Raw genomic sequence first — 24,865 nt, forward strand, 5'->3', positions numbered from 1 at the left:
CGTTAAAATGTAATATCTTAAAACTGTCATAACTCGGTAATAATTCACAATAGAAGCACCAAATAAGCTGCATTCTCTTTATTTACAATGATATTAACAAGTCCTTAAAGCTTGTATCTTTGTCTTCATCGTTTCTTTAGATTTCTCATCTCAAAATATCACCAAAAGTGGGAAAAAATGGACATGGGCACAGGACATCTTAAATATGCAAGATTGCGATATCTCTGTAACCGTACAATATACAAGGAAACAACTTGGCATACATGGGTTCTGTAACATGCTGAATCTAAATATGGCCATAAAATCTATATATCTGCTTCAGAAATTATGAATTATGATGAATAATTGATTTCCTGAGGTAATAAGATGTGCATCCGCTAATCAAATATGCAACTTGCATATCTTCCTTATACTTGAAGATAAAAGGAAAAAACTTGCTACACAGAGGTCCGACAATTCAATATTCAGCTTTCATTTCATTTCTTCCCCTTTTTTCACAGCAGGACTTTCGTTTCTTGTTGCAGGGCAGTTGAGTGGCAAAGTACATGTATTTATTGTATTGTACATGTATTATATTTCAATTTTACGGGAATCCGACAACTGGATCATGGAACAGGTGGCCATTGCTTCTCTGGTCTGGAACTATTTCTACAGTTGAATCAACTACAAAAGCTAAATCTACTTTTTGTATGGTTTCTCTATCCAGCTGAGATAACCAAGACACACATGCTGATCATTACAAGGGTAGAAGTTAACGAAGTTCTCTTTCGTTATGTACCAAAACTACAAAGTTATTTACGGCAAATAGAATATCTAGTCTCGTCTTCTAGTTCACTGGCAGTTCTGTTGGTTCTTCATCACTTTCCTCCTCTTCACTCTCTTCATTCCTGTGTCAAAAGAGAAAACGTCTGTTGAAATTCAAACTATATAATACATTCATGGCAGACACAAATTTCAAACAATCTATGATGAGATAAATATGAAACTTGGATACTAAGGTACTTTATTTCCTCCATTAGCTACCATACATATATACTAAGTAGTACTGGTAATTGCATACAATAATAAAGGCTATCAGTCATTATAAATGTAATATCTTAATAAACTTAACAGACCAGCATAATTCTGTTAAGTGAGGTTTATACTTCTACTCATAAAATAAATTACAACGAAAAGTACGACTCGAGTAGAGGGCAGCTGGGCATCCCCGCCGCCCCCTCCTCCTAGCAGTGACGTCAGAAGGTGAGGATAGCAAGTACAGTTTTCTGCATTTTAAGTTTAGATTACGGCAGTAGCAACAAAAAAAACAGGAACCAAATGCATCCATAGGACGTTGAAAATGATTTATAGTAATCATACATGCAACCACTGGCACGAAAATCCACGTATTAAAACGGCAAATTCAAATTATTTGAGCTACCATGCGGCATACAAAAACAACAGTGTTTTACCGATAATCATGCGGCCAAATTTGACATGAAAATAACCCAAAACCCACATAAAACTACGTTAAGACTTGGAAAAAGACATTACCTGGCATTTGGATGGTAGAAGTGTCCGTATTTTGGCCCGATGCCGACGTAATCGGCTCCGAACTACAGCGGTCAGTAGCGCCCGGGCCGCCGTCCACCATTTTGCTTCCTTCCCAAAACTGGCTCGCAATTTTAAAAGTATCAGCCGATTACGGAGCCCACCATGGCTCGAATATATGCGAATTTGGTACCAAAATAACAACAATCTCTTGAATTTTCCAACGATACCAATGGCTAAATTTTTTTTAAAGGGGTACCTCCCTCCGGAATTTCGATTTGAAAAATTAAAATGTGAATAAACTCTACTCTACTCTACAATATTTTCACCAATGGAAGTCGCACAAGCTGACCACTTACATCATTTTGTAGATCGTAATGCTGGCTACAAATTGGCGACTAGTTTTCTTGTTTACGAGTGACGTAACGATCCGTATTTGGATCGGCGCGAAGCCGGCCCTCCCTAGGCCCTCCCCAAGTGCGTGACCGGGAAGCGGGTGCACCTGCTCCCGCGGGCGAAATGCGCGTAACCCGATGGGCGATTTCTCGCTTATGGTTGACGGTATTTTAGTAAATATTTCACAGATATTGAGTTAAGAACCTTCTTTAACTACTGGTATAAAAATATAAGCGATTTTTGACCGTTATGTATCAGATCGTACGCCTTGAATTTGGCGCATTTTTCGGTTTTGACGGGGCCGGAGAACAAATTTCGGGCTCTGCGCCACCCCTACTACACTGCGAGACGCCAAGAGCTTCTTACTGCAAAGGCTTGCGTGTTTACCTGCAACATGACCTCAGGTAACCAGAAAAGAACTCATGTTCTTTGGCCAGCAGCAAATGGAACGCCCGGAACCTTAGATAGAACATGGATTCTTAGATAGAACATGGAACGGGGACAGCACTTTTGACCCGTTTTTGGTCTGAAAATGGGTCCAAAAGTCCCCCATACGAAGCATTTTGAAGTGATGTACACCAGAAATGTGATTGAAGTCCTGTAGGGACATGTTCCAGGCACCCTTGTGCCGAATCCCAGGCCATTTGCTTGTAATACCAGGGCACAGGAGCCAAAAATATAGAAATTGCCTAAAAATGCCCCAAAAAACCTCCATAAAAATGATTTTAAGGCCTGTTTCAAAACGATTACAAAAGGGCCTGTGGGTATTTGCCATCTTTACCTCCATGCCAAATTTCAGGTCGGTTGGGTAAGAAATGGCGGAGTAGAAGCCATTTGAAGATTTGTCAGGAGGAGGAGAAGAAGAAGAAGAAGAAGAAGAACCAGACAAATACAATATGTTGAGCCCATACTTATGGGCTCAACATAACAATATGTTGAGCCATACTAGGTATGGCTAAACATAATGAGACTACGTCACAGCTCGCATTTTCAGCCAATCACACCAGTCGCCTTACTCTCCTCGATAAGTGTGTTGGGTTCTTTAACGTGCTATTGTTTGAAGGCCGAGGTTTGATGAATCATTCATTAATGGTGGCAAATCCTTTTTTGTGCGTAGAGAACAAATATTCCATATTTGGTTTTCTTAAGGCCTATTTCTATGTCTCATGCTAGCACACCCAACCATCCTGTCGCACCTATACGCTATTGAAAAAAAACAGAGGCTCATTTAGCTGCTGCAATTTCAATTTATTAAAATCACCAAAAAAGGTACAAAATTTTAACATCGCCAGTCTAAACGACAGACAGCAGATAGAACAGTGTTGGCACCTGCTTCAATGTTACCGATGTGATAGTGACAATTTTTCATCATCATCATTGTTGTTGTTGACGACATGTAGATCAATAAACAATTTACTACGTTTGCTGTTTTCCTTTACATGTTCTTCACCATAGCCATTATGCTTCCTCAGTCAGTACATTGTCTAACAGACTTATGTAGTTGTGAATAATGTTACTATGTTACAGTTTCTCGTGCTTTTCAATATCTCCATCAAACACTCATCTTAGGGTAACATGATCTTACAAATTTTCTGACATCATTGATGTACAGTCGAAAGTCTTTGACATGTAATGCAATTCTTTAATGTGAACTGCATTCACATGTAGGTGTTTCGTGAGAACTTACTTTGGATTTCATATAGGTGTATAACTTCAAGATAATGACCTGAGTATATAACGGAGGCATCAACTGAAGATGTCACAAAAAAATTCCTTTCCGTTTTAGTTTTAGACTTTCCACTGTACAGACTGGGGGTCTAGCTTTCAACTAACGTTTCCTATGTATATACGGATATGTACGTTATAAAGAAAATAAATCTGAAGTCCTAATGTGGTCACAATGATGAACATCAACAAGATGCCACATGAAGGACATTGTGTACCTATATTCCAGTACATAATAGCAAGTAATAAAGTGTCTACCTACATACAAACACCGATCCTTTACTTGGATTACTTCTGTCATATGAATGACATTGTGTACCTGTATTTAAGTACGTAATGGCAAGTGATAAAGCCATGACAATTCTATTGGCATAGTTTCTACTTATATAACAAAACCACCGATCCTATACCATTTGCCATAAATTCAGGAAAGCTCACGATCAAAATGTCGCCAATTTTTGTGTGCCTGTATCTAGCCAGGCATGTAATAACAAGATAAAACTATGCATACTCTATAGGCACAGTGACAATTGTGACCACCATTTCTAGACTTGCTATCTTCCAAACATTCATGAAAGCTCACAGAAATAAGCACAAAATACCTTAAAAGCGTACAAAACCAAGAAGAGTCGTACATCTGCTTGGAGATAATATCAAAGAAACATTTTGATCGTATATTAAAGACCAGTATGACAGCCAAAAGTAGAAGTAGCACTTGGAAAAACTTTGATGAGACGCTGAATACAACGAACCATATAAATCCGCTACTATGTAATATTTAGATCGCCTGCGGGTAAAGTACTTCAAATAGTCATAAAAGTCAAATAGATAGTCTAATAGATAGATAGTCTACAACAAAGAAATCTTCTAGGTTATCTAAACCGATATAGTTGTATTGTAAAGACCAAAAAGGTACACCATTGCTAATGATGTTCTAGTTATCACAACAATGACGATACTTATCAATGCTGGCCAGCCCGAAAATGTTTTTGTGAGTGGTTGCCCAGTCAATCACGTTGCCATGGTGATCACAGAACGCGGTCCAGTCTGTCGCTATGTCAGCTGGAGACAGGACGTGGTCCCAGAGGTTCACCTGCGACAGATCTCCGATGAACGCTTGAGACTGTTGGAATCCTCCACCTATGGTGTCTTGGTCCTGACCGAGGATCCAGGTGCCACCAGTGCTGACCGTTGCTCCTGCGTTAAGCCCCGAGCCTGAAGCCTGGAGCACGCCGTCAGTGTAGACCTGCCAAGCTCCGTCAGTGCTGCGCCAGGTGGCACATAGGGCGTGCCAGTCGCCGTCCAAAAGGCCGGGCAAGTCACCCAGGGCCACAAAAGAACCTGCTACTAACAACTGAGAGAAAGGTAGGTTAATGATAATCTCTCTCCCTCTCTCTCTCTCTCATAGATACATAGATACATCGATACATAGATAAATGCTGCATAACTGGCTATGTAAATGGACAAAGGTAACAGTCGAAAGGGATTGCAAACTTACCTGGAAATTGGCATTTGTTCCAAATCGGAATAAGAGTAGCTCATTGTGATTGTTTGCGACAGCGTAGCTAGCCACAGCAAAGTCGACGTTGGCGGCCATGCTGGTGCGCATGTGCACGCATAGAGTAAAGCTACTTAAGGCCTGTGACAATGACGTCATCAACTGGGCGTAGTGACTGGTGCTGCGTGGAGCGGGGAAGGTTATTTTCTGTAGGTCACATGGTGCATCTAAAAATAGACAAGGCATATACATATTTTAGCTGGTAAATTGAAGAATAGTTATGGAGGATAGGAGCAGCTGGAGGGGAGTCATGGGCATCCGTGCCACCAGCGACAAGATGATGATGATGATAAAATTGAAGAAACAATAAACGTTTTTGCTTCGTGTCCATATTCCAAGTTTCCGACGGTTGGAATAGCTCTCTTTGATACAATTAACTGCTGTAACTTCATTTATGTAAAAGAGCCAGTGGGAATGGTCCCTGCAACAATATGTAATTGTGCAAATTTCTGCAATGTGTTATGTAATATTGTATATATGTTTCTATTCATTACCAAGCTATATGACTGATGACTATACCATTGCTAGTAAATTGTACCTTCTGACTTGGTATCGTTACAGCAACAGCAACAGGTCCCGGGCGCACCAGGGATGCCGGGCGGACCTGGGAGACCATCGCGACCGTCACGGCCATCCGATCCGTCAGCTCCCTCCCTGCCGTCTCTGCCTGGCGTCCCATCGCGGCCATCCCTCCCGGGGGTACCCTGAGCACAGCCTGGTGATATATGTACATTACTTAGTCTTCTAACTCCGACAATTTGGGGTGATTGTGATCAAGATTGGGGTACTTGGGATCAAAATTAACAAAACGGTATCAGAAAGAAATTGAGATAATAGCTGGATACGTTTTTATCCAGTTACTTGAATTACTTTGTATCATGTACCGTTCTACCCGGATTTCTTACATTGATCATACAGAGAGATTGTAGATCAGACATTTTTTTTGTATTTCTATCTATAGTTTATTATGTGATCGGCAAGCTTGTGCATTGTTCTTTTAAGTAAAACATCTGTCAGATTATGCACACAGACACGCCAACATGACAAATCAATCTTTGTGATTTTCACGATTGATTGTGCTTTTCAAAAATTCATGATGCAAGGAAACCAATAGAGGGGAGACATAAACTTTAAACTGGTGACACTTAAGAATTAGAACTCTCAACAATCAGTATCCAACACCAGCCCCGTTCTTACAACAAAGAAAATGAGATGCGTACTTCCGAATGGAAGGGTCACCGTGTTGGCACCTCTCTTGGCCCTGTGGTGGTTGGTGGGATCAGGGGAGGGCGGCTGACGGTCTTTGTTCTTAAGTGGAGCGCCATCTTTAACTGGTGGCATGGCCTCGGGGCCATACACAGCGTCAGCCGACTGGAAAAATGCATGCACAGTCCTGTACTACGAGTAAATAAAGACCCGTCCCGGTAAATATCTTTGTATTGTGTCGAGATTTTCAATATTTACCTTGAATTATCTTCGTTATTTGTATATTTCTTATCATTTTGCAAATATCTTCTCCAACTTTTAATGTTCACCGGTGCCAAAATCAAAGGACTCGTACCTCTAGGACAGAAAATTACACATTCTTAAAGCCCCAATGCCACAGGCTATGGGACATTTCAGCAATAAGTGGGTTGAACCATGTGTAACAGTTACACGGAAATAAAGTCTGTTTTGACAAATCGCCCCCTATTTTGCAAACATTACATGAAAAACGGCAATATCAAAGGCAACCAGAATCACCAAATGAAACCTACACATAAATGTTGAGACCAGTTAACTTATACTCATAGAGTGGATTGGCATGCTGCATAGCCCATTGCCTGTCTGTGTGGTTTCAACAATTATCCCACTGCATTAGCTTTTGATACGTGTCCTAAACAACATCGGCAAGTCTGGCCCAGATCCCCGGGTAGCCTGTCAAATACACCGGGAGACAAGGACGGACAGGGCAAGTGGCTTCCATTTCTGATGTAGATTAATTCCACAGGAACGGAATTAGCTCAACATATGTTCACGATGTAAACTTATTTTGGATACAAGCGAATGACGATTGCATATCAAAGGTCAGCACTTCTACATACCTCAGTATTCGCAATAAGGCTATTGATCACCGACGACATGTCTTCAGTGAGGGCCTCCAGCGAAGCAACGCGATCTTGAAGTTGGTTATTCTGAACCAGGAGCGCCACAAGAACCGTCACGCCCAAGATCACTGCCACGGTGCATGCGGCCTGAACCCCCGTCGAGCGGAAAAGAGAAGGTCGGTCTTTGTTTACCGGCCCGCCAAACGTCAGGTCACCGTGCATGAGCTTGTCCGTGCTCATTTTTCTTTACAACTTGCAGTTAATTATCTGAGCACTGGAAAAGTTGTCTCGCGACGGAAACCCCGATGCCAGACACTACGGTTTGATCGTACGCAATTCCCCGCGATGACTAAACACTTCTCAGAGAGCAATTTTGATATAGAAAGAAACTCGGGAAACCCCCTAAACTTTTTCTACAGACAACACTGTGCACCTATTGGTTGTAATCTCCATACGTCATTGTGACGTTCATTATATTGTGAATACGAAATGACCGTTTTGCTTATTAAGTAATTATAACCAATGGCATCACACGTCTATTTTGAGGGATGGTGTCATAGGTGATTTCCCAAACGCTGGAAAAACTTGTCCTACTAGGTAATTTGTGACGTATCCTTTAGTAAATGTCACTTGGTAAGGTTCTATCGAAAAGTTATATGTATGTCATACGCAGACTTCTTTACAAAATAAACAGGTAGCCAAAGTTATATTTTCTCTATGCATACCGTTTATTCAAGTTCTGGATTTCAATGTAAATCACACCCACATCCTGTCTGAACATGCACGTATTATTACACTTAATGTTCATTAAGTACAGCATGTTAGTACTAGATGCCCACATGTCATATTTTTGTGAGTGTTTAGTGACTTTTGTGCCTGTATTTGAGTTTGAGAAACAAAGCTGGCGATGATTTCAGATTACTCAGCAACTCAGACGGCTGCTTCACCATCACCATTGTTGCTCTGGTGATGAATCTAGGTCCTAAATGACAGAGAGAAAACAAAGTTTGTATGTCAAAAAACTTCTAAAGTTTATTGTTGACGGATAAAGCATATATTATAGATATGGCATGACCTGTTGATCCAGGAATTGCAAAAATAGCCTATGTTTGTCCACAAAAGCCATGGTGGTCGAGCTATTATGTACAATGCGTATGCATTTCCAAGAGCATATTGAATGTTGTTAACTATTTACAAAAAGTTGTAAACGGCCAGAAGCAACCATCGGACAGCGTTCAGGCCATGTTGTTCACAATTTATCCGCTAGGAGTCTCTCGATGTCCATAGAAGAGACGGAAATTATCGGCGGCAATAGCAGTAGGGTTCTTGAGGTCAAACACCCACTTGTAGTTTCTATCACACCGCGAAAGAAGTGACAACTCCACGATCTCAACAACCGACGTTCGACTGATCACACAGCGCGGTATTCTGTTCCAGGATACCACAAAAGAACTGATTACAATTATCCACAATCACACAACGGCGTATTTTGTTTTGACTGTCCTTCACAAAATCTAACTAGTGCCCTAAACAACCGAAGTTCGGTGTCTTTTATTTGTCCTGGTAGCCAAGTCAACGCACTGAAGACTCCACGATCCCAATCACTCAATGTGTTAAGTGTGTTACATATACACAAGTCCGTCTCAGGTTCCTAGCCAGCTCGGTTTGTAACTGGGAGGGGGCGCCTTTTCCAGTCACTTTAATCGGGTACGAGGGAACACATAACAACATGTGGGTTCTTCTCTCCTAGATTTAAAGTGGTTGTATCGACATGCCACAGAAGTGTCTTACCTAACCTTGGGTGACCATTGAATTTTGCTGTGAGCAGCACAGCTTTGCGTGGGTGACAAGAACGCAAGACAAGAAAATAGACTTCATTTATCATCTATTCATTCATGCATCAAAACAATACACAGGCATTGCGGCCCAGCTAGCAATAACCACCTGTGCAGACCGGGTACATCATGTCAGCTGATTTATAGCTATTCGTTATCTTGGGTCATGGGCTTCAATACAAGTCTGACCCACCTTTCTGCCACAACGTTTACGCCCATTTCCATTGGCCCCAAATGACCTCTAAACCGTGCCATCACAATACTCTGTAAATGGTCTGAAACTAATCGATTGAGAGCAAGTCTTAGGTTTAACTTATCGCCATTACCTTCGCCAAGAACGTTATGTTTTCGGTAGCGTTAGTATTTGTGTGTGTGTGTGTGTGTGTGTGTGTGTGTGTGTGTGTGTGTGCGTTTGTGTGTGTGCGTTTGTGTGTATGTGTGTGTGTGTGTGTGTGTGTGTGTATGTGTGTGTGTGTGTGTGTGTGTGTGTGTGTGTGTGTGTGTGTGTGTGTGTGTGCGTGTGTGTGTGTGTGTGTGTGTGTGTGTGTGTGTGTGTGTGTGTGTGTGTGTGTGTGTGTGTGTGTGTGTGTGTAAGACCAGCATGACTCGAGAAGATCTGAATCGATTGTATTTAGTATGTGGGTAGGTCTTGATGAGACCTCGAAATGATTAGATGTCGGGGCTCCTAGCAACATTTTAAGGTACTGCAGCAAAACTTCCGATTTGGATATCTTGTTTGTTATGAGATCGGTATTTAGTCCTGTGGGCTCATGTATCTGATCATGAATGCGAGGATTTGCCGATTTGCAGCCACAGCGTTTACGCCCCCTTTTTAGTTCATTGCCCTCTTTGCTTGTGCATTTATTTGTGGCCGGTGTACTTGTGGAAACAAAATCGGGGTGGACTGATTCTGTGTATACCACTTTAATTATCTCATCCGCAGAAATCGCGGTATCATTCTCCTTGTCGCGCTCACAAGAATAAGCACGTACGTGTAGCGACACTTAGAAATTTTAAGAATCATCACATCACAAATTCACCAGAAAAATTATGTTTGGCCAATTAAATCCTAATTGGTTGTTGTCTCCACCAATCACATCGTTCCATGTTCGCGCCACTCCTACCCCAAGGTCGCATCAGCATTTTTGAAAGCCAAAGGCACATCCGGGACATGCCTGTACAAAAGAAAAGTTATATTTAACCAAACTTGTGACGCCTGAGGCGCAGTCCGCTGAAATATAAGTGACCATATCGGCGCCCTACTCCGCACTTCTTCGGGAGACAACTTGGGGCGGCGAAGACATCTGTAAGAACATCCCAGCCACCGTGTGAAGCGCAACCCTCGCAACCAGCTGGCCTGACGTCGTCTAACAGTGAGTTGGTGATTATATTGCTAGCCCCTATATAAAACGTCTTCCCTGACAATACTGTGGAATGTACGAGCCAATTTTATACAACGAACACTAAGGTAACTTGCGGCGGGCTCTGCTAGCTGTTGTTTATTGCAGACACACCCTTTTTAAAAGGTGGAGGACTGGTTGAGAATGCCCCGACTACAAGCTACGATTGCACGCCATACGTCAAGTCTGACTAGAATTCGTTTAGCGATTCGAATCTCTCCTTTTATTGTTTGCTTCCTTTTTTTTAGCTTCCATGATGAATATCAACGTTCCTGCATGTTCCATGTCACAAAGAAAGAATTCCATTCCGCGTATAGGGCTAACTTGTAAGTTCACAATGTGACTTCATGAATGAGCATTAACAATGCCCTAACTTGTTGCTTCGCCTTTCGCAACGACGAAAAGGCTTTAAACCTATGACATCATAGTCTCCACCACCGACGCAGGCAGGCCCTGCACCGACGCACAGCTGATCGCACTGCGTCGTATTTCATTTTGTCAAACCTTAAGGAACTGAATGCTACAAGATCTTAATACCAATGTATGACTAAGCTCAGGGCGCGGTATTTTGGTTTGTTACCCCGTCCAAAAAACTAGGAACACCACGAAATTAGCAACCGTTAATGAGCCGTCGAAAAACTAACGACACCACGGTCTCGAGGACGGACGAACGACTTTGCGCACAGCGCCATATTTTGTTCCACCAACCCGAAAAGTAACTGAGAACTCCGCGGTCTCTACAAACGATGGACTATAACTGAGAACACGCCGCGTTAAGCTGTTCTTCTAGCCCGTGAAAAACTGACAACACCATGATCTAAACAACCGGTGCAGGGTGGATCTAACAGCGCGAAATTTTGTTCTACCGCCCGAGGGGTTAAAAACCAACGACACCACGGTCTCGGTGACTGAATTCCGACGGTGTGCTCTGCGCCTTATTTTGTCCAGTCAGAAAGAAATGACAACACAATTTCGACGAAGGACGAACGACTAGGCAAAAAAAAACAGTTATCTAGATCTCAACCACCGACACACGAAAGAGCGCATGTCGTCGTATTTTGTCCTGAAAGTCGGTAAAAGAACTGACGAGTCCATGATCCCAACAACCAAAGCACTTATATGGCCATTGTTGTAAGGAGTTAGAATTCTGAATACAACTCCATCGTGTTAAAATGACTGAAACCTCCACGACCTCAACCGAGGCGCGGCTGGGCGCGAGGCGTGGTATCTTGTTCCACCGGCCCGTAAATAGACTGACGACACCACGATCTTGCCAGCCGATATGAGACTTGGCGCATGGCACGACATTTTGTTCTACCAGCCCCTAAAACTGACGACTCACGGATCACATAAACCGATACCTGGGTCACTATACGGCCGATGTTATAATGAGCTCAATTCAGTTATTTGCTCCCCTTTTTCTTCGGACCCAGACATTTTGGTAGTAGTTTACTTCAGTTCACCTATTCATTTTGTACTGCTTTCGTAGTCAATCAACCTTTTGCCTGCGTCTCCAAATGTTACTGTATCATTTACATACTAGAAAAATTCGTGGTTGTGCACTGCGGTTGTCTTGAGATGAAACACACACAATAACAGCAGACTGTTATTCCTATTCCGAGTGTGAAAAGTGTCGGCTTCTTTCAAGTCTGTGAGCAGAAACAAGATGATCATCCTTTGGCGATCTGTCAAGGGTAATTATATCAGAACAATACACTGGCATCACGGCTCAGCTAGCAATAACCACCTACCTGTGCAGCCCGGGTATATCATGTCATCTCTCAGACGATTGATAGTAACACGTGACCCCATTGGGTCATAGACTTGAATACAGTGATGACCCGACAGTCTGCTTCTGCGTTTTACGCCTTGATTATCATTGTTCCGAAAAGACTTCTAAAGGTGATAGCACTTTGTCATGGGTTACTGCATCTGAACAGCACACACCTAGTGTGACGGCCGGGGTATCCACACCACGTCATTGTCGTACGATTGATAATTACTCGTCCAGTTGGTCCCTGAGCCTGAATACAAGGACTTGCAGTTAAAGCGTTTACGCCCACTTTCGAGTTAGTTGCTCTCCTGCAAGAAGCATTTACATATCTTGTCGCTGGCGTAGAGACAAGAAGCATTTGTTCCAAGAATAGGTACATAGCGACAAATAGTGATTTTGATCATCGTGACGTGTTCGTGCCACTCCTGTTCCAATGTTGAAAAAGCCAGAGGCGTATCCGGGCACCTGCATGCACATGTACATGTGCAAAAGAAAGACCACATCCAACCGATTAAATGATAGTTGCTTCTTGTCTCCACCACTCACATCGTCACAAATACGCGTCACTCCTACCCCAATGTTCCATCAGCCTCGTCTTTGAAAAAGCCAGTCACACATTCCGGCTTCTGCAAATTCACCAGAGAAGTTATGTTTAGCCAATTAAGTTCTACTTGGCTGTTGTCTCCACCAATTACATCGTTACATGTTCGCGCCATTCCTCTCTCAACGTCACATCAGCTTTTTCTCATAACAAAGCCAGTGGCACATCCGGCCACACCTGCAAGTACAAAAGAAAAGTTACATTTAGCCGATTAGATAATGATTGGTTGTTGTCTCCACCAATCACATGGTCACATTTTCCCGCCACTCCTATCCCAAGGTCGTATCGGTCTTAACTTAAAAACAAAAACCAAAGGCACATCCGGGCACCTGTTGCTAGAAAAGAAAAGATATATCTGGCCAAACGCGCGGCGCCTCAGGCGCAGTCCGCTGTAATATAAGGAACCATATCGGCCGCACACTTTGCGCTACTTTGCGAGAGAACTTGAGACCGCGGAAGACATCGGCAAGAGCATCCGATACGTAACTTGACGCACGACACGATATTTTGTTCTACCAGCGCCTAAAACTTACGGCGAAACCATCACAACAACTCCGAACTGTATATCATGTCATATCTCAGACGATTGATAGGTATTCGTTATCTGGGGTCATGGACGACTAGAATACAGGGATGACCCGACTGTCTGCTTCAGCGTTTTATGACCATTTCTTAAATATCAGTGTTCCCTCTGAAGGTAAAGGGGACAATACACAAGTACGACGGCCGTGTAAACCAACAAACAAAAATATCCCGCATATTGTCATATACTGTACAATAGATAATTACTCGTTCTGTGCGTGAATTATGAGCCTGAGCACAAAGATGGCCCGGCTCGCAGTTACAGCGTTTACACCCACTTTTTAGTTCATCGCCCTCCTGCAAGAAGCATTTACGTATCTTGTTGCTAGCGTACTAGTAGAGACAAACTAGTCTATGTCGGGTCGATTGACGATTGACACTATATATCACTTATAAAATCGCAGACCCACAAAACGTCGTGGCGCGCTCTCAAAAACAAGTACATAGCGGCAAATAGCTTGTTTGCTTGCTTGTATTGCTTACCTAGTAAACAGCCTCGTGGCGTAACACACCAAGTTTCTACTGGTGAGTACAAGCTGCATATCCGGACAGATTTATTTTATCCTCTCACATCGAGAAGAACCTCTACTCTTTTCGATAAGTGTGGTGGGTTGTTTTACCTGCTCGAGGTGTGGTTATCCTGCAACACGGGATTTCCATTTAACGTCCCATCCGAGGCTAGGTACTCATTTTCACCCGAATTCGCCTTTCCCAAGGGCACCACGTCAACGGGACAAGTCAGGGGATCCAGAATTCGAACCCAGGACCTCTGGGTTCTGGGCCAAACACCCTGCCATTACGCCACCGACGCCACGTATCGTGATTTTGGTCATTATCACGTGTTCACGCCACTCCCACGCTAAGTCATCTTTGAAATAGCCAGCGGCACATCCGGGCACCTGGTGGTACAAAAGAAGGGTTGGTTGTTGTCTCCACCAATCACATAGTCGCATATTCGCGCCACTTTCCCAAGGTCATATCGGCCGATTTGCAGCTACAGCGTTTACGCCCCCTTTTGAGTTTATTGCCCCCTGAAAGCAATCATGTGCATTCATTTGTGGCTAGCGTACTTGTGGAAACAAGATTGGCGATAGTAATAAACTGATAATTTATCTACCACTTATGTACAGCAATTAGCAATCATTACCTGCAGCTAGATTTAAAACCTATTAGATAATACTTTTCTACTTTTGTACAGAATCCTCTGCTATATCAAAATTCTTGTCATAAAACCACAGTCACAAATGGTTCGACTGTGTTAACTGAATGCGGCTTGGAAAGCAACAAAAGGGCAGAACCATCTTGCCACATAATGTCACAAGATTGATATCTTCTCATGGTGCCTAAAATTTCACTCGGCTCACTGCTTTGAAAGAACAGGTTTAGGCGCATTCTGAGGCTGAGCTCTTGTTTACGACAAGATCATCGTGGGCTTATTATTGCTGACATTTGCCGTAGATAATCATATAGCTTCGGGCTTTGTATGCACGAACAGTGGCAAAGGTCGTTTTTGTCACGTATCTCTATATCTGCTTATCCTTGGGCGATATAACTGATACCAGACTTTTCAGGTTCTCGTCAGATCCATTGTATTAAATTTCTGATGTTGTTAGAATTAGTTAAAGGTGAAGATTACCATGCATTGTGTTATGTAAATGTGGAAGTCAAAAGCTCTAAGTGTTTCTCGAAGGACCCGGACTCTAGTAAAAATTTGTTCTCTAAGTGTCATGTCCAATTTCTGCTATGAATATTTCAGCTAGAATAAATCTTTCAGAAGAGTTTTGGCCATGTAAATATCAATTTTCTAAGAAATGTCACCCTCTACTCATGTGATTTCGTCCTGTCTTCTAGTTTGATCCTGCCAGTCAGATCTCCGACGATGACGTTTCATGTGTGGGTGCTGCTGTCGCTGGTCCTACTAACTGTGGGAGGAACTGCAAGTAATAACCCATTTCATACTACCTGGTGCAAATGTGCAGACTTGATGCATTGTGGTCTCAGGTCAAAGTTTGAGGTCATTAGACATTATTTAATGACTGCAAATGTGCATTAGAAAGTGTGAATTTGTTTATAATCAACATACATTGTCTCTTCCTCCTCAGTCAATGAAATACATGCAACGTACGTTGGCAACGTTGGCAACGAATCGCTTCACATATGGTTCTAGGACAGTGTATCTCACAGTTATTTTCCCAGCAGCTATGCAAATTCCGCCCTATTACATGTGCGTCGATGGCTTAGTGGTTAGACTACCAGTAACTGGATACAGAAATCACGATTTCGGTCCCAGGCATTCCTTAATATTACGTTATGTCCTAGGAAAAGAAATTCCTCACCCCTCCCAAAATGTAAATGGGTACCTGACTTCGATTGAAGAAGTAAAGGCGGTACCGGTGAAATGAGATCTGATTAACAACTTACTGCTTGTCTGGCTTCAAAAAAGTCTGTGGGACCTTTACCTAGTAGTGCGTGTACGTTGTACATCATATATATATGATGGAATCATTGTGAAATTACTTCTTAAAGGTTTTATCGTGTAAATAAAACATTAATTTGTATGATCAACTTAAAAGCTACCACCGATGCCAAAATATGTCAGTTGTCCTCAGCTACAACATCTCATGTTGATATTCCTCGTTTCAGGCCACAAGGCAGCATCGTGTTCAGAGGAGAAGTCCTTAAACGACGCAAACAAAGATGGCGAGTACACACTCTACCCTTTTGCAACGAGCAGGGATGTATCCCTCCGCGTCTACTGCCACGACATGGCATCGGGGAACCCGAAAGAGTTCCTGACCCTACCAAACGGTCCTGATGAAAACTACGCCATTGTCTTTTCTGATCGGCTGGCTGACGGATGGCGATGTACCGGCGCATTACAGGTAAGCAACAAACTCGTGCTAGAAAGATAAAGCTACTCACCGCTAGCGCGCTGTAATGTTTGAAGATTCACTAAATTGTATCTTAGCATACGATGTGTCCGTGCGGTAAGCCTCATGACTGCATCACTATCGTTGGAAAGGAGATATATTGTTTCGTTGTGTGTCTGTCTATGTATATGACCTACGCTGGCAAGCCAAACAAGTGGATGGCACTTCCATAACTTACGAAATGATTTCAAGCTAAAGGATAGGACTTGCACACGAGCAACTCATGTGATTTCGGTAAACCTTATTCGTGTAATCAATGAGATGTAACAGAACATAAAATTTCCCAAAATATGGATCTTCAAACTCTATCAATTCATGTAATCAGTTAGTAAGTTAGTTAATTAGAATATAGGAAGCTAGTATAATTTCTTGAATATCTATTGACTGTAGAAGCCGTATGCCTCACGTACCGGGACCACGAAGTTCAGTAAGCTGAGAATCAAGTTCGAGAGTTCCAGGGTCGAGGTTATTCGAGATGACTACACCTTTGCCAAGACCACCGGTAGGTCAACATTTGGTTTGCATAAAATAGAATCATGATAGTTTTTGTCTGTCAAGTTGCAAAGTGAGCGGTATGTAGTGCTCCCTGACCCATCGATGGCAGATTCGTACCTCAAGTCACCAATACTACATAGTGCGTCTTTAGGTCAAATAGAGGAAATGTGTTGAGAATCATATTCAATGGTGTGTTGTTCTTGAGAGTAGACTTGTTCAACTTTTACCAAGGAAGAACTAATGTTTTTCCGTCTTTACACAGGGCCTAATGAAGTAGATTACGGCCACGCTGGCGACTGCTATTCGTGGAAACAGGGATGTGCGAAGGGAACTTTCAAGGTGGATCTGACTGGGACGGAACTCGCGCTGGCGCCTGATGTCCACTGGGCCATGGAGGAGCGCTGGCCGGAATCTCTGACCATCAATGACATGTCCATCTCCAAGGATAGGAAGGTTTGTCACTTATCCACGGTACAACTCGAGAAGGCAGTTAAGCTCACTCACATGTCCCAGATCATTTTGAAATATCACCTTTAATTAATAGATTACTTTTCCATACAATTGTACATTTGTTATATATAGGTATTCAGTATCCCTTTTCGTTACATTGATTAGCAAACAGTGTATTCCCTTTTCAAACTTATTTGTACGTTGCATGCAATCTCTATGATTTAAGATGACCAGTATTACAATCATGGCGAACTTTTTCTTGTCGATTCCAATGCTTCATTTTCCTGCATGTGAATGTAATACCAAACAGTCTTGTCTTTTAGACGTGCATTGACTGGCTTGTAGAAAGTCCCTAGCGACAACATAATTCATAATATAACTATCTTGCATATGCATACAATCTGAGCAATCTGTGAAATTTCACACTCTTGGAATGAGGTTGAAGGTCTGGTTGATGGAGTCTTCACTATGATGATGTTTGCTCCAACTTTTGTTGTTATTCAGGTTGCCTCTGCCCGATGTGGTGGATGGTGCGGACATTGCTGGCCTGCCGAGAAGAAAATGTATCTGGTGCACCCGCAATGTAAGTACTGCTCGTTGATGAATTAATTAATGAAATTCCGTGCGTGTAATGATTATACGTTTATACGTGGATTGATACACTTGATTATTCATCGCAAATGGAGTTTTTTACATGTGAAATTTCAGCCGCGTGTAATAGATGCAAGTTGGCCAGGGGAAGTATCTATTGAGTCATCCTCTTATACATTATTGCAGAAAGAGGTGACAAATAAATGTAATATCAACCTGATCATAAATCGTTCCAGGCAAGAAGCCAGCATCGTGTTCTGAAGTAAGGTCTCTAAATCCAAAATATGGGGATGGCGAGTACACACTCTACCCTTTTACAACGAACAAGGATATATCCCTCCGCGTCTATTGCCACGACATGGCATCGGGGAACCCGAAAGAGTTCCTGACCCTACCAAAAGGTCCTGATGAGAACTACGCCATTGTCTTTTCGGACCGGCTGGCCGATTCGGCAGGAGGTCGGTGCACCGGCCCATTACAGGTAAATGAAACTGTTGATAAAAACGATTCGCTACTCACCAGAGAGACTGAAAGTTGACAGATCGATTAAATTGTACCAGTTAAAAGATGTCCGTTCAACGAACTTTTTAGTAAACCTCTTGGCTGTACATTAATATTCATTAGAGAACGATGTGAATTCAATGTAATTTTTGTTCGGATCGCGATGTACCGGCGCATTGCAGGTAAGTGAAAATGTTGACAGACATGTAAAGCTGCACACCAATAGAATTGTAAAGTTGGCAGATTACTTCATTGAACCTTAGAATATATCCACGCAGCCAATACGAGTACCCCATAGTTTTTCTAGTTCAATTGTGTTTCTGCCTTCAGGACCCGTATGCCTCCCGTGCCGGGACCACGAAGTTCAGCAAGCTCAGAATCAAGTTCGAGAAATGCAGGGTCGAGGTTCATCGAGACGACTACACCTTTGCCAGAACCAACGGTAGGTCAACAATTTATAACCTTGCGATGAGGACATTGCAACCGTTTAGTCCGTTGCGATGTGACCAGTATTTAGTGTTAATAGTTCAGACCTATCCATGGCTCACGAGGATACCTCAAGTCAGAAAAAGGGACATTTTTGCACCATCACATCCAACGGTGCAGAATGTTTGCCGGTGTCTTAACCGTCAACATATAAATTCTGCTGTTGGTCAGAGAATGTCTTCTTGTTGTAGAATGTACTAAAATAACGGCTACTTTCAAGTCAACTTGATCATTTTTTTGCCATGCATGGGAGAACGTCTAGAATTGCAAATGAGCCATGATTTCTTATGACTCACTAGCATTTGGGAAAGATTATGGATGTTAAACACACATCACTACCAGCGTACTAGCACCCGGCTGTAATGACTTGAACAGATGTGTGGCCCAAGGGCTACAGAAATGGAGATGGGCGCCACCCCTATGCGTCTTATCAAGACGTCTGGGATACTTTAACTTTAACCTTAACCGTCTTCGTTGTCAACAGGGCCCCATGAAATAGATTACGGGCACGCTGGCGACTGCTACTCGTGGAAACAGGGATGTGCGAAGGGAACGTTCAAGGTGGATCTGACTGGGACGGAACTCGCGCTGGCGCCTGATGTCCACTGGGCCATGGAGGAGCGCAATCCGGCATCTCTGACCATCAATGACATGTCCATCTCCAAGGATAGGAAGGTTTGTCGTTTTTCTGAAACTTACCGAAAAGATTTAACAATAAATTTTGTATTGGATCCACGGTATAACTCAACAGTCCAAGTCCAAGATCACTCGAAATAATCCAAAAGAAAAGGGCTGCCTTCACACTACAGTGCATGTATCAACTTATTAGCAGACATTCCGACTTCTCTCCTATCTATTGCATTGATAAACAAACAACGTCTTCGCTTAGTAAGTCACAACATGATCCTTTTGCATGGACAAGCACAGTATTCAATGAAATTTCACTTTCGTATAATCGGTTGTGAGGTCTCGTTGGTGGAATATTGTATTAGATGATGATGTTTGCTCCAACATTTGTTGTTATTCAGGTTGCCTCTGCCCGGTGTGGTGGATGGTGCGGACACTGCTGGCCTGTCGGAAAGAAAATGCATCTGCTGCATCCGCAATGTAAGTACAGCACGGTAATGTAAGTTTTAAAAAAGTGGATCAGAAGTGGTTGAACACTGCCAGGTTTCCGATTTACATGCACGGAAATAGATACAAGTCTAAGAGTAACTGACAGCCGATAGTACTTTGTCTACTGTACTGTAGTCTGCCTCTTATGCCCGGGGGAGAGGAGGGGGCGTCTTCAGAGGACCATATTTGCAAAAAGCTGTTCCATGTATTCTTCTTAGCTGACGTACAACATCTAATGCCAACATAAACTCATCGTTCCAGGTCACAAGGCCGCATCGTGCGCTGACCGGAAGTCTCTAAACCCCGAGGCCGACGACGGCGAGTACACGCTCTACCCCTTCCCCAAAGACAAGGATGTATCCCTCCGCGTCTATTGCCATGACATGGACTCAGGGAGCCCGAAAGAGTTCTTGACCCTACCAACCGGCCCTGATGATAACTACGCCATTGTCTTTTCCGACCGACTGGCAGATTCGGCAGGAGGTCAGTGCACCGGCCCATTGCAGGTAAATGAAACTGTTGATGAAAACAATACGCTACAAAGGTTCAAACAAACAAACAGACAAACAAACAAACAAACAAACAAACAAACTCCCCAGAGTGACTGAAAGTTGACAGATTGACTCAATTGTACCAGTTAGAATATGTCCGTACAACGAACTTTTTAGTAAACCTCTTGGCTGTACATTTATATTCATTAGTGAACGATGTGAAGCCAAGGTATTTTTTATTTGTTTATTGCCTTCAGGACCCATATGCCTCGCGTGCCGGGACCACGAAGTTCAGCAAGCTCAGGATCAAGTTCGAGAGTTCCAGGGTTGAGGTTATTCGGGATGACTACACCTTTGCCAAAACCACCGGTAGGTCAACATTTGGTTGCCTTACGATAAGCCATTTCTCGTGTCTGCCAAGCTGTAATATAACGAGTATGTAGTATCTAGTGCTGCATGTTAAAGATGCATTATCGAGTCAATGGTGCAGAAAGGTTGAGTCTTGCCGATCAACATACGGATTTTGTTGCTCAGACACTAGAAATGTTGTTGAGCTATAGCGTTTAATGACTCAAATTATTCATTGACAACAGGGCCCAATGACGTGGATTACGGCCACGCTGGCGACTGCTATTCGTGGAAACAGGGATGTGCGAAGGGAACGTTCAATGTAGATTTGACTGGGACGGAACTCGCTCTGGCGCCTGATGTCCACTGGGTCATGGAGGAGCGCTGGCCGGAATCTCTGACCATCAATGACATGTCCATCTCCAAGGATAGGAAGGTTTGCTGTTTGTAACTTACAGTTTGTTAACGTGTTATCCCATGTATAGCCTGTACAAAATTTAAAGCCTTGGGAAATCTGAAAAGTATTGATATGAAATTTATCATCTATAGCAAGTGGATGTACTTTTCGTGATAAAATCCTATTACGTTTTCTCTTCTTAGCACTCAGCATTTGGCAAAGAGTATGCATGACGAATTTGAACATTTTTACCGGTTCCAAACCCACAGTCTTCTGATTGGTGTGAATAACAATCATTGGTGACGTTTCAGACATGCGTGACTGTCATTGCCATCGTAGAAAGCCCTTAGTGACAACATAATCAGAATATGATTTTTGGATATACACAAGCATAGTTATCATTGGAGGTTCTTTTCCTTATCATGGATCTAAAGGAATCTTTGATATCACAATGTTTATCCAAACGTTTGGTGTTATTCAGGTTGCCTCTGCCCGATGTGGTGGATGGTGTGGACACTGCTGGCCTGCCGGGAAGAAAATGTACCTGGTGCACCCGTTATACGACGGCAAAGGTAAGTTGAAGAAGCATCATTTCATCATGTCTGTGTACAAATAACTCCTTCAGAAAGTACTTTTAATGAATGTAAATGTGCAGAATGGGAAGAATGACGACAACAATCTGGATATTTGGGTACTTTATTCACTCCAAACTAACACTAACAAACAAACAAATAAGTACTAGCTAATCTTCCTGGAGTATCAAGCAAACGTATATCTAACAAGCTACATTAGAATTGATACAATTATTCACATATTACATGATCGATACATTATTTCGGCATGTCAAACGGCGTTATAGTTGATGGTAAAGGGTAGCTGCCTTGCGAAACCAGGTCGTTTCATAACCGATATCCCGTCAAGGCTTTGTGCATGCGCAGTTGATCTCTTCTGCTGTCTTATATGGTGAAAGCACGTCTCTGGGAATCTTCGTCATTTTCTAGTGTGTTCAAAGATGACAGAGTGCAGTCAGGTTGAAATGATTCGATCTCTTTTTACCATTTTCTATCAGAGTCGGAACCAGGCGTGGTTCATGGCGAGCTGTGAAGTCCGTTGTGGGTAAGTTGTATGTAATACATATGGAAAAAATAGTTCCTTATGATCATTCACAGTAAAGCTATCGTTTTCATATTATAGTTAAACTCGACAACAAAAAGGGCGCTCAGGCAACAATTGCATTCATTCAATATAGCTAGACTGTGTTCACATTGTCTGGGACATATACGCTTAGGTACGTACCAGGGGAACATACAGGCAGAAATCACAGACATCACAAACACACTCTGCCATTCATCAACATACTGAAGATTTAACGCAAATGCGGTATTCAATTTCATTAATTACGTTATAATATCATGTCATATGATTTGCTATATAATCTCATATATATTTTTTTTCATCCATTCTAAGGAGGACCTCAAAGTGGACTACACATGCTTTGTAGAGGATTCATCTGCAGCCATACAGCTCCTTCTTGTATGCCTAAGCATTTGCAACTTCTACTTCTGTAACACCTTATTTCAGTCACTCTGATCATAGTTTTATTGCTTTTTATCAATTTAGATACAGGTATACAATGTCCCTCTGTTGACAGGAGCATATCAAGTTTACTTGGTGAAAAACTGGCAACATTTGGATTGAGTTTTCTTGAATTCTAGGAAGATATCAAATCTAGGAATGGTCCTTCTGTCATAGGGGTAGACGATATGCCAATAGAATCCGCATAGTTTAATTTCTTATTATTGCTTATTTACATATAGGTATACAATGTCCCTCTGGTGACAAAATCATACCAAGGTTACTTGGTGAAAAACTGGCAACACTCGGATTGAGTTTTCTTGAATACTAAGAAGATATCAAATCTAGGAATGGTGATTTTGTTATAGGGGTAGACGATGTACCACTAGAATCTGCATAGTTTTATTTCTTATTATTACTTATTTAGATACAGGCACACAATGTCCCTCTGATGACAGAATCATACCAAGTTTACTTGGTGAAAAACTGGAAACACTCGGATTGAGTTTTCTTTAATTTTTGGGAGGCTTAAGTCTTAAGACATGGGGATTCTGTCTTAGAGGTATACATTGTGTTGTAACTTAGGGGCTGCTCAGTCATAACGTTAGATACTGCACGGACCACAATACTTTTGCTTGCCTTAAAACATGCTTTCCTTAAAACATGCTGGTTCTTCTGACTGAAATAATGCATCTTAGCAAACAGAGCATCTTTAAAAAACTTGACCACAATCTTAAGTAGTAAGACCTTCAACCTGAGTCATCAAAGTGCAGTTGAAAACTGATTGGCTGGGCAACAGTGATGACATCACACCGATAACAACGTAATGTTCCTCTTATGTAATCTCCAAGCAGATGTACGACTCTGCCTTTTTTTTATATTTTTTTTGTATTCTCACTATCTTTCTAGTGGTGTGTATTTTTCTTTGCTCCTCTCACAAGTTGAAGGTAAACAGAGAAAAGCCCACACTGTTTGAAACAGGTACAGAATACATGAAACATGTAAAACAAGATAGGGCCGTTTGTCTACTTTGAGATTATCTTTTATACTGTTCTTCAGAAAGGTGATATGAACTTGTGACTTGGATCTGACAAAAACAGTGATGTTGGATGTCAATAGTGTTGGTAGGGGAACAGTTGTTTAACAACATGAGCAGCAGAAGAATTGGAACATAGAAGCATGATAGGTGCTAGGCAGAACAAGTCTAAGATTCTGACCTTGTGGCTACAAGACCAAAGCCTTTTCTATCTTAAAAGACAGAATTTTAGTCCACCACATCTGTCTGTGTAAAACTATCTATGCATGAAATGTGTTGATGTTCATCATTCAGACCCATATTAGGATTTAATTTTTTGTTGTTGCTTTTGCCAAGTATATATCCATAGGTAACGATAAGTGAAAGTTAAACCCCAAGTCCCATGATCAACAGTTGAAAGTCTTAACGCTGTACAAGATCTCATGAAACACCTGTAAATGTACAAGAATTCCATTTGTACATCAATGATGTCAGCTGATTTGTAAGAACATGTTATAAGATCCTTATAATGGATTTTGATGGAGATATGGAAGAATTAGTGACATATGTAAAGAACTTGAGATGTGCTTACAGAGCTATCAACGTGTCAATCATTATCACATCATTTAATGTTATAGGATTGTACAAGAAGTGAACTGACTGGATAAAAGAAGTGCTTATGTTTAAGATCATGCAAAGGAAACCAGCTTAAAAAGTGTATTGCTCATTGAACCACATGTACATTGTAGTTTGTTCCAGTCCTATAAAGAATAACTAGTAAAGAAACAACTGTAACAATCAAGGCTGTAACACTCAAGCAGTTTAACACCAACACTAATGTATCTACTGACTGTTATCTGAGACTGGCGATGTTAAAGATGATTAAGATTTTGCGCTTTTTGGTGATTTCTACAATAAAGGGGAAATGTTAGGAATAAATTTGCATCTGTGATTTTTTTAACAGTGTGTGAGTGTGACTGGA

At 42.0% G+C, this 24,865-nt stretch overlaps 3 protein-coding genes and 2 long non-coding RNA genes across 5 annotated transcripts; 3 read left to right on the forward strand and 2 right to left on the reverse strand.

The window, feature by feature from the left end:
* Window positions 1-63: 63 nt before the first annotated feature.
* On the reverse strand, window positions 64-1,987 carry LOC136446956 (uncharacterized). Its single transcript, XR_010757670.1, has 2 exons — window positions 1,534-1,987; window positions 64-887 (listed from the first exon to the last, which is right to left on the reverse strand). It is a non-coding gene; the product is annotated as an uncharacterized lncRNA (long non-coding RNA).
* Window positions 1,988-4,585: 2,598 nt separating this feature from the next.
* LOC136447132 (neuronal pentraxin-1-like) lies at window positions 4,586-7,667 on the reverse strand. The gene is made up of 5 exons (XM_066445828.1): window positions 7,294-7,667; window positions 6,430-6,580; window positions 5,748-5,924; window positions 5,150-5,376; window positions 4,586-5,005 (listed from the first exon to the last, which is right to left on the reverse strand). Exons 1-5 carry the CDS (start codon window positions 7,534-7,536, stop codon window positions 4,586-4,588), a joined length of 1,218 nt encoding a protein of 405 aa, XP_066301925.1. The 5' UTR covers window positions 7,537-7,667.
* A 7,718-nt stretch (window positions 7,668-15,385) lies between these two features.
* LOC136446958 (uncharacterized) lies at window positions 15,386-16,921 on the forward strand. Its single transcript, XR_010757674.1, has 3 exons — window positions 15,386-15,428; window positions 16,132-16,370; window positions 16,809-16,921. It is a non-coding gene; the product is annotated as an uncharacterized lncRNA (long non-coding RNA).
* Window positions 16,922-17,015: 94 nt separating this feature from the next.
* On the forward strand, window positions 17,016-18,507 carry LOC136447133 (uncharacterized). The gene is made up of 4 exons (XM_066445829.1): window positions 17,016-17,052; window positions 17,176-17,366; window positions 17,868-17,946; window positions 18,191-18,507. The coding sequence occupies exons 1-4, from the start codon at window positions 17,016-17,018 to the stop codon at window positions 18,490-18,492; spliced, it is 609 nt and encodes a 202-aa protein (XP_066301926.1). The 3' UTR covers window positions 18,493-18,507.
* Window positions 18,508-18,618: 111 nt separating this feature from the next.
* Window positions 18,619-23,390, forward strand: LOC136447134 (A disintegrin and metalloproteinase with thrombospondin motifs 9-like). The gene is made up of 10 exons (XM_066445830.1): window positions 18,619-18,637; window positions 18,754-18,897; window positions 19,426-19,616; window positions 19,970-20,048; window positions 20,319-20,563; window positions 20,806-20,917; window positions 21,142-21,332; window positions 21,775-21,865; window positions 22,363-22,409; window positions 22,761-23,390. The coding sequence occupies exons 1-9, from the start codon at window positions 18,619-18,621 to the stop codon at window positions 22,395-22,397; spliced, it is 1,107 nt and encodes a 368-aa protein (XP_066301927.1). The 3' UTR covers window positions 22,398-22,409; window positions 22,761-23,390.
* The last annotated feature ends 1,475 nt before the right edge of the window (window positions 23,391-24,865 follow it).

The sequence above is a fragment of the Branchiostoma lanceolatum genome, chromosome 13 (genome assembly GCF_035083965.1).
Source record: "Branchiostoma lanceolatum isolate klBraLanc5 chromosome 13, klBraLanc5.hap2, whole genome shotgun sequence".
Taxonomy (NCBI): domain Eukaryota; kingdom Metazoa; phylum Chordata; class Leptocardii; order Amphioxiformes; family Branchiostomatidae; genus Branchiostoma; species Branchiostoma lanceolatum.